At 42.5% G+C, this 9,974-nt stretch overlaps 1 protein-coding gene across 1 annotated transcript; it reads right to left on the bottom strand.

Annotated features, from left to right (window-relative positions):
- Window positions 1-679: 679 nt before the first annotated feature.
- Window positions 680-8,573, bottom strand: LOC103086561 (butyrophilin-like protein 1). The gene is made up of 9 exons (XM_007459593.1): window positions 8,492-8,573; window positions 7,256-7,606; window positions 5,050-5,331; window positions 4,708-4,908; window positions 4,113-4,133; window positions 3,996-4,022; window positions 3,785-3,811; window positions 1,913-1,939; window positions 680-1,200 (listed from the first exon to the last, which is right to left on the bottom strand). The coding sequence occupies exons 1-9, from the start codon at window positions 8,571-8,573 to the stop codon at window positions 680-682; spliced, it is 1,539 nt and encodes a 512-aa protein (XP_007459655.1).
- Between the last annotated feature and the right edge of the window lie 1,401 nt (window positions 8,574-9,974).

Genomic DNA, 9,974 nt, shown 5'->3' with positions numbered 1-9,974 from the left:
TTTTCTCAGTTGATTCTTGTTTTCCCAGACCTCCATCATGTTCACATCATCACATTAGTTAGAATTGGATTGTGATTGATATTTATTTTTTTCTTTCTCAAATTATCCTTGCATTTAAGATATAGTTTATCTTGTTATCAAATTACAGTTTAACTTTTCTCCTTCAACATTTGAAAATAGAACTCTTTTGTCAGTTTTATTCAGTGTTGAGAAATGTGAGGAAGTGTATTTTTATTCCTTGAGCAGTGCTACTAAAGTGTGATCCTCAGATCAGTGCATATTTATAAAACGTTTCTTACTAGTTCTTTATGAAATGAATACAGAAATATAGTATTACAAAACTTTAGAGAAAATTAACAAAAAATATTAGTTATATTTTATCTAATAATAAAATTACCACTTGTATGTCTGTATTTAACTCACTTCATTATTTCCAGTAATTTATTCAGAAAAGTATGTCTGTGATATATAATGCAAGAAATATTTACAACAATAACCAAAAGAAAAAAAAAGATTATTCTCTGCAGATTGTTTGAGAAACACTGCCTGATGTGGTTAGAAAATTTGGTCATGAAGTTTCATGGAGCCTTAAGCCAAGAGGCCTCATAATCAGTGGTCCTAGGGCTTACAGAGAATGGGCTACTATCTTCATGGTTTATCGGTTCTTCTTCTAAGTCACTTAATATTGTACAGATGGGGAGAGCTCCATGGATTTAAGTTTGAAGTAAGGATAGAGTGACCCAGAGAAGTTGGCCTGGGAGAAAGAGAAGATGTGGGTTCTGTCAGCCATGTTATAGAAAGAAACGTCACTATCCTCATAATCCAAGAAAATCACAATCTTTCGTGGACACTTTTCTATCAGGAGAGGCTCTTCCAGGAAAATGTCTGGGGGAGAACAGGTGAGAGCCCTGTATTCACGTCCCTTCTTCTCTAAGACGCTGAACTTCTTTTGTAGATGGCTGGGTAACTCACTCCTCTCTGTGGGCTTCTCATAAATGCCTAGAGTCCATTCATCAGTGTCCTCAATGTCCACCTCCCAGTAATGTCTCCCTGAAATGAATTCTTTCTGACCAAGTTTGATAAGGTTGCAGTCTCCTTGCTTATTACATAATAATACCCGTGTTTCGTCTCTGATGTTCTCTTCTCTCTCTGGGTCAGAATTGTTCTGATGAAAGTTTTCATGATTTAGAGTCACAAGAGCTGGAAGAAAAAAAAAAGGAAAGGAAAAGGCCAACATTGTATATTTCAGGAAACTGTTTCCCCTGTAACTGTTTTGTTACAGGGGAAACCTTAACAAAACAGAGCAAATGTGTAAGGAGTAGGGATAGAATGCATCTCCTCTGAACATGTGTGTTGGGGGAGGTGGTGCTGGGAGGCGGCTGATGTGCTCCCATCTTGAGTTCTAGGCTACTTATCTTATCCTATCTATGCAGTTATATAGGTCAGTGTCTTGGCAGAATGCCAGGGTGAGCAGGTGACTTGAAGTGTTTATTGGAGAATGGTGTTCTTTCCGTGTCCTCTGCAAATTAGACCTATGTTCCTCAATTAGTAACAGGCTCCAAGTGAGCTGACCTCTCTACAAAGAACAGCTGAATTGCTATTTTGAGCGCTTCTTACTTAGTTTGGGGTCTCCTCAGCTGAGGGGCTATCTTAATTTCTGTTTTAGAACTAAGTGGACCCCATAGACGAGGAAGCTGTGCCAATATATTGAAAATGGAATCACGACCAGAGTAGCTAAGCCTAGCAGCAATTTTCACTTCCGGCTAATATTTAATGATTTCGATGTTTCTTCCCTCTCTTTACCAGAACAATAGTGCCTCTGTCTTTTCAGCGAGGAGATGATGTTAGGAAAGAAAAGCAGGGTCTCAGAGGGCAGGTTGGAAGGGAGCCAAAAAGATAAAGAACAACTTACCAGGTTGGAACTGTTCCTTCCTCCAGTCTGAAAAAGAGAAATACAAGTTGAAACTGGGACGGAAGCATACCCAGGGAATGAAAAGGAGGTAAGATGCTTCCTTCCCTGACTCATCACCTTCTCTTGTCAACATTCTCCACCTCCTCTAAACCTCTCCAACTCTGGTAGTATCCAGAAACTACAGGACAAATAGTATGCTTTCTGCGCTCTGTCTCACACTAGAAACTATCACATATTTCAGCCCAAAGCTGGGGCATATTCTCCAGTCTGAGCCAGGTTTGGAGACCCCTGGAGCATGATCTAATGCTCTACATGCCCCTCTACTATGCTCTCAAGACCTTTATGGACCTCCTCACTGACTATGAGAGCTATAAACTGTATTTTTAAATTTAACCTAATTTTATTCTATTCTATTTTATTTATAGTTTTTCTAGCCTGTGATCTCCTCAGAGTAGAGTTTAAGCTTATGACTAAGGCATTTAAATAGGCCATTATTAGTTTGACCCAGATTGTAATCAGATTGCTTATATTTTTCTCCAGGGACAGATTCCTCATGAGAAATAGAATTGCATCTGCTTCTGCCTGTGGCCACTTCTCTTATGACAGGACTTGTGATTTTATTTAAAGATTGGGTATTCTCATAAAGTCTTGGGACAATAGGCAGATAAGGACATATCCATAATTCTCGATTGGAGCAACACTGCGGTCTCTCACTAAACTGCACTCCTGTCAGTAGTGTAGCACTCAGATGCATAGAATCTATGAATATATGAGTCAAGGAGGACATCTGAGCTCATGTATTCCAGTCTTTTTGTCTTAGAGATAAGGACACTGAGCTCAAAAAAGAGAAAAGAACCTGATTTCTCAGCTGTAATTGGTAGAGTTGGAACTAAAAGTCAAAAGTCATTCTTAGTACTTTGCTCACTCCTTTAGAAACATGGGAATATTTTTCAGTATCTCATGAAAGAAAACTCAACAGAAACTGCTTAATCAACTTTAATCCGTGGGAGGACCTCCTCTTATCAAAGCACTTATCAGGCTGTGTGTAGTTGCCTGGTTCCTGGCTTACTTCCCCCAATGGACTTTGTTTCACAGGGTCAGAGTATAGTAGTTTGTACCACCAACATCTAGCACAATGTCTGGCATATAAAAATTGCACAGACACATATTCAAGAAATGACCTGGTGTGCTTTTGAGGTCCAACTCTATATTACACACACACACACACACACACACACACAAGTTATAAACCCACAGAATACATGGACAAATTTTAGAAGGTATAAATATAACCAATTTCCCCACCACCAGGTAAACATATTTTTGCAAATGATATTCAAATATTTTTAAAAGTTGTTTTTCAACTTTTTTACACATAAACCTTCTCCCTATATATTGAATTTTACTTTTTTATTTCAAATAAGTAAAATAAGTGAAATCATAGTTAATATATTTTTCCAAATATAAAATATAATACATTTTCTGCTCTTTTAAACTTTATTTGTAGAATAGAAATGCTGATATAATGTATTCTTTATTGTTCCCAAATCTCTCTTTATTCATCAAAATCACTCTGAGTTCTGCCCCTTCCTTCTTCATAGTGGATGAGCTAACAATTCTTGCCGAGTCCTACCCTAGCCATGTGGTGGAACTGACCAGGCAGCAGTTACTTCTCCTTCATCATTAGCTCTGGAAGACAATTGGTTATTTGAGCCTCCAAATACAAAATACTATAGAGTGATACCAAATAAATTTTCTCAACTTTCATGTGTGTGTGTGTGTGTGTGTGTGTGTGTGTGTGTTTATGAATCTGCTTATTATGCTCAGAATACCAGAGGCACTTGGCAAGACTAGGTCCATAGAGTTACGTACCAGGATATAGCAAGGCCTTCTTCCAATCTAAAACAGAACAAATAGAGGTAAGACAAGATGAGACATTAATTTGGGGCCTTGAATTTTTCTCCCTTCCCCTTATTTCTCTTCCACTAATCCTCATTCAATCCTTTAGTCTTTTCCTCTAAGGATAGGGAGCTGAGAACTTGTTGGTCATCAGGACATCAATTGACATGACAGAGTCTCTTACCTTCATTGTATAATGCCTTTCGCCTTTCTGAAAGAAACAACATTCAATGAGAGACCCAGAACAGGTGTGAGAAGGGGAACAACTTCTACACAGGGCATGAGAAGAAACAAGACTCACCAAGATCTGCCTTGAGGTCCACTGGAAGAGGAGGAGATATAAAATCCATCAAACTGGGTTTTAGCTGCTCCTAAGTTTGGTGAGTAGCTAAATGAATTCAATTTGACCTTCTCTTAAGGGTCCCATAGTTAAGTAGGTGAGGAAGATTAGCAAACATATTTGTCAAACGTAAAAGGACAGGTGCTAAGAAAAGTTACATGGGAAGTATCATGGGGTCACACAGGAAGGAGAGCCCATGCTTCATGGGAGCTTAAGATTTCTTAGGTGTTTCTAAAGCCTATTCTTGAAGGACATAAAGGAAGAGAAGATAAAGGAAGACAATTCCACAAAGAGAAACAGGTTGAGGCACAGTGGTGTGAAAAGGCATGGTGTGGGTTGAGCCGCAATTTGGAGGCTTCGTGACCACTGCCCACAGAGCTCCTAACTTCCCACATGATTTTCTCCTTTCCATAGGACTCCCAGCTCTATAGAATTATTGGTAGCCTGCGTTTTCCTTGGGATACTTCAGTAATCTTTTATTTCCCCATCCACCCTACACAACCTGTATCTGCAGCTTTTCCATGAACCTCTGATTTGACCTGCTGCCCTGATTTACTTTTGACTCTAAGTGCCACTTCTTTTTCTCTCTTCATCTCCTCTGTGTCATGAGATTCTTCCTGCCTTTTCTTTACTTCTCTCTCTTTGGCTTTATGTTCTCTCCAGCCAGTGTAGCTGATCCCGATGAGGAGAAGCACCAGCAAAGGGAGTGTCCCAGCCAGGGCTGTCTTCCACGGAGATGTCCTGGGGAAGAAGGGTTCTGACACAGGCATGTGGCGACACAGTGAGAGACTGACCTGGAGGAAGCCCTTCCCTCTCTCCAAGGCTCCCTTCAGCCTTCCTTCACTCCTACTTGCCCTTAACGCACCCAACTCTGCCTTGGGGTTTGTGCCTTACTGACCTGGGAGGAAGATGGATGACACTTTCTCCTGGCCAAAGAAGGGGTTCTGGATGGAGCAGGTCACATTGTCCAGAGAGCTGTCTGTGACCACAAGCGATGCCTCCACATGGAAAAGCCCATCTCCATCTTGGGTCTGAGACTCAGAGAGGGATGGTAGCTTCACTCCCACCATGTCGCTCCACTGCACCCTGGGTTTTGGGAACCAGCCACCTGAGGAGCACAGAACTCGGATCCCGCGATCCTCATGCCCCATCATGTAAACGTGAGGGGCAGAACCCAAGCCTGAGGAGAGAAGACATGTGCCTGAGGGCTGTGGTCCTCGGGACTCAGGAGTCCCTGAGGCTGAAGGTGTAACTGCCTTTCACTAGGCTGATGAGCAAACTGAAGATGAAAATTCAAAACTGCTCATGGCCAATGTTAGGCTTACCTGTGATTCAGTTTTTAAATCAACTTAATGCTTTTGCACTTTACTTGGACTGAGAGAGCTTTGGGATCATTCCAAGAAGAAAAAAGAACAGGGACAATGAAAGTTAGAAGAAAGGAGTTTAATTCTACAAGTTTTCTCTCTCTCCTGATTGGGTCAAAAATATTTGAAGGCCTCAGTACCTATCTGAATTAACACTAGTTAATTAATTTTTGTCATCTTTTGGATACCAATATATCTTCAGAAGGATTGCCTCCTTTACTGTTTAAAAACAGAGTATGTAGTCTTATCCTCACTGTACAGTTTAGGAAATTGACATTCTACAAGGCAAAATATTATATCAACATGTGGAAGATCACGAGAAATGCCAAGTTAGGAATCCATATGTTCTCACCCTTCCCTTTGTTTTACACCATGATACATACGTTCTGTGCTCAGTTAACTTACCTATCACACGCAGCTCCACAATGGCTTCTTGGGAGATGTGACCATCCTTAAAATGGCACCGATATTGGCCATCATCAGAGGCGCGGATGTGTTGGATCAGCAGGGCCACAACGCCTTTACCAATGGAGTCCCCCACCAACTCTGCCCTGCCACGGTACTCCAGCATTTGCTCCCCTCCTTGTTCCTGTCCATTCTGGTACACAAGCACTGTGGAGGGGAGCTGGGCTCGGTACCACCGGATCTGCATGTGGGCTGCACTCTGCTCAGGAGACAGCTGGCAGGGCAGACTGGCATCTGCCCCTAGCAGGACCATGATGGGCTGAGCTGGTCCCTTCACGGAAAACCCAGACACTGCATGAAAATTAGAGACAAATTGGGGGAATGAATGGGGGTGGGGGGCAGGATGAGATGGTAGACCCACCTGCATTCTTTATGTAGGGACCCAAACGTATTTCTCTCTTATTTGTGTTATTTTTTGACCTCAAATTAAAGAGACAATAACAGAAAATGTCATTATTGTGACTTCATAGCTGGTTCTCTTCGAACCTGGAGTCTGAAAACTTCATCTTGAGGGGCCCTTTTATTTTATGAAGAAAGGACTTATGTCCCAGAAAGAATAAATGCGTTGTCCAAGATCATAAGCAGATAGAGCTCAGGGATCCTGAGTCCAAATTCTTTGTACTCAGACTTGGGTTTTCTTGACAGTGAAAACATTACAAAGTATGGGAGTTTTTATGTTTTTTTGTTTTGTTTTTTGCGGTACGCAGGCCTCTCAGGTGGTCCTCGGGACTCAGGAGTCCCTGAGGCTGAAGGTGTAACTGCCTTTCACTAGGCTGATGAGCAAACTGAAGATGAAAATTCAAAACTGCTCATGGCCAATGTTAGGCTTACCTGTGATTCAGTTTTTAAATCAACTTAATGCTTTTGCACTTTACTTGGACTGAGAGAGCTTTGGGATCATTCCAAGAAGAAAAAAGAACAGGGACAATGAAAGTTAGAAGAAAGGAGTTTAATTCTACAAGTTTTCTCTCTCTCCTGATTGGGTCAAAAATATTTGAAGGCCTCAGTACCTATCTGAATTAACACTAGTTAATTAATTTTTGTCATCTTTTGGATACCAATATATCTTCAGAAGGATTGCCTCCTTTACTGTTTAAAAACAGAGTATGTAGTCTTATCCTCACTGTACAGTTTAGGAAATTGACATTCTACAAGGCAAAATATTATATCAACATGTGGAAGATCACGAGAAATGCCAAGTTAGGAATCCATATGTTCTCACCCTTCCCTTTGTTTTACACCATGATACATACGTTCTGTGCTCAGTTAACTTACCTATCACACGCAGCTCCACAATGGCTTCTTGGGAGATGTGACCATCCTTAAAATGGCACCGATATTGGCCATCATCAGAGGCGCGGATGTGTTGGATCAGCAGGGCCACAACGCCTTTACCAATGGAGTCCCCCACCAACTCTGCCCTGCCACGGTACTCCAGCATTTGCTCCCCTCCTTGTTCCTGTCCATTCTGGTACACAAGCACTGTGGAGGGGAGCTGGGCTCGGTACCACCGGATCTGCATGTGGGCTGCACTCTGCTCAGGAGACAGCTGGCAGGGCAGACTGGCATCTGCCCCTAGCAGGACCATGATGGGCTGAGCTGGTCCCTTCACGGAAAACCCAGACACTGCATGAAAATTAGAGACAAATTGGGGGAATGAATGGGGGTGGGGGGCAGGATGAGATGGTAGACCCACCTGCATTCTTTATGTAGGGACCCAAACGTATTTCTCTCTTATTTGTGTTATTTTTTGACCTCAAATTAAAGAGACAATAACAGAAAATGTCATTATTGTGACTTCATAGCTGGTTCTCTTCGAACCTGGAGTCTGAAAACTTCATCTTGAGGGGCCCTTTTATTTTATGAAGAAAGGACTTATGTCCCAGAAAGAATAAATGCGTTGTCCAAGATCATAAGCAGATAGAGCTCAGGGATCCTGAGTCCAAATTCTTTGTACTCAGACTTGGGTTTTCTTGACAGTGAAAACATTACAAAGTATGGGAGTTTTTATGTTTTTTTGTTTTGTTTTTTGCGGTACGCAGGCCTCTCAGAGGCTCCAGATGCACAGGCTCAGCGGCCATGGCTCACGGGCCCAGCCACTCCACGGCATGTGGGATCTTCCGGACCGGGGCACGAACCCATATCCCCTGCATTGGCAGGCTGACTCTCAACCACTGTGCCACCAGGGAAGCCCTAAAAGTATGTTTTAACAAACAGTTACATCAAATTTAAACAGGCTAAAATCAGTCGTATGCAATAAAGACTTAGATAAATATTATAGCTATGAGTTTTGCGAGGTCTGCTCAAAGGAGTAAGATGTGTTGATGTGAAGGAGATCACTCCCACCCTTCGCCTGACCCTTCAAGCCTTCTGTTAGCAGCAGACACAGCCACAGTTTCCCCAGAAATAACTGCTTTGAGAAGATGCAGAGTTGGGACTGATGGACCCATTATATGAGAAGAACCACTGAAAACACACCTACAAATAAAAAGTATGAGAGAGAACACTGACCTGGGGAGCACCACGTGGACACCTGGAGAAGGAGAAGACTGGGGAGAAAGCCAGCAGGAAGGAAGCTGGGAAAACCCGCCATCTCCTTCCGAGCAGAAAGTGCAACTGGTGGAAGCACAAAATGTTCACTCTGACAGTGAGGTACTCTGTCGGAGAAGGTGCTGAGAAGCTAGCCGAGTGCAAGTTCTTGGAAAACAAAAATCCCGTGTTCCAAGACATACTTTTATACACAGGTTTTTGGCTATTTTCCATCACAGACCTTGAGAAAAACACCACCAACGCCCACCCGTTCCCAATGGGGTTTTTTTTCTTCCCTCTTCCTTCTTCTTCTTCTTCTTCTTTTTTTTTTTTTCCTGAAAACCGGTTCCCCAGCAGGTGTAGAAAACTGTAAACTGTTCTCTTGTGTCCTGTGGGCTCACTTGCTTATCTACAGATTTACCTTCTCACCGGGGCTCTCTTGAAACTGAAAACCCTGAGTTCAATGTTGAGAGATGAAGTCAGACACAAAATTTGTCCACTCCACTCAGCCAAACTATTTTCCCCCTTCATTCATTCATTCATACATTTATTTATTTATTTTGACTGCAAATACCCTTGTGGCTTAACTTCTAAAAGGGAAGGGAATTTTGTCACCACATGACTCAGAGCTCAAGCCCATCTTTTTCCAGGACCCACATATCCCACAGACACACCTGCACATCACCATATGTTTCTCTCTCACCATCCAGATTGAGCCAAGGGGGGCTGCTGGAAGCTCCTGGAACCTACAAGACCTGGCACCTACAAGACCCAGCTCCAGAGACAATTTGCACCTGGTTGTTCTCGAGGTCAGCCTCCAACGGTGTGGCTTCAGGGACTGGAAACGGCTGGTTTCTAACCCATCCCTGGATTAGGAAAATACTCTTAGGAAGGAGGACAAACAGAGCTGCCAAAAAGCACTGGCATTTGAATGCCTCTCCTGGAATAGGTTTAACGAGAAAGTCACAGCCTGCTTGCAGCTTTTTTACTTACTTTGAAAGTAGAAGTAATAAAGGTCACCCTAGGGGACTTTGGACTGGGTTGAGCTATAGAATGATAAGAACTGTAAAGTTGCTTTGGTCAAAAATGCTCAGTGTATCTCCCCCCTCCCACCTGCAAAGGACTGAAATGACATTATTTGGGGAGAGGGAGTCATCTTCCTGTATACTACTCAGTTCGGCCGGTAATCCAAATGTCCATCTAACAAAGCTAGCTGATTTAGAGGATAAGCCCAGGAGAAGCATGCTTACTCTCACCACACCATGATTGATATTGGAAGCCACGTGCAGAGCTGCACAGGGGGAAATAAGAGATTGAAAATGGAGGGCTCTGTGGTCCAAGAATAGAAGGTCTGTATTTCCAAAAACCTTAGGGCTCCCCAAAGTAGAATAGATATAACTACACAGTTTTACCGTGCTAGATACAGAATGCTCACATGGCATTTTCTTTCCATTTCACACTCTTT

The sequence above is a fragment of the Lipotes vexillifer genome, unplaced genomic scaffold (genome assembly GCF_000442215.2).
Source record: "Lipotes vexillifer unplaced genomic scaffold, Lipotes_vexillifer_v1.1 scaffold862, whole genome shotgun sequence".
NCBI classification, from domain to species: domain Eukaryota; kingdom Metazoa; phylum Chordata; class Mammalia; order Artiodactyla; family Lipotidae; genus Lipotes; species Lipotes vexillifer.
Note: the sequence above shows the minus strand (reverse complement) of the source record. Positions and strands in the feature narration are given on the sequence as shown.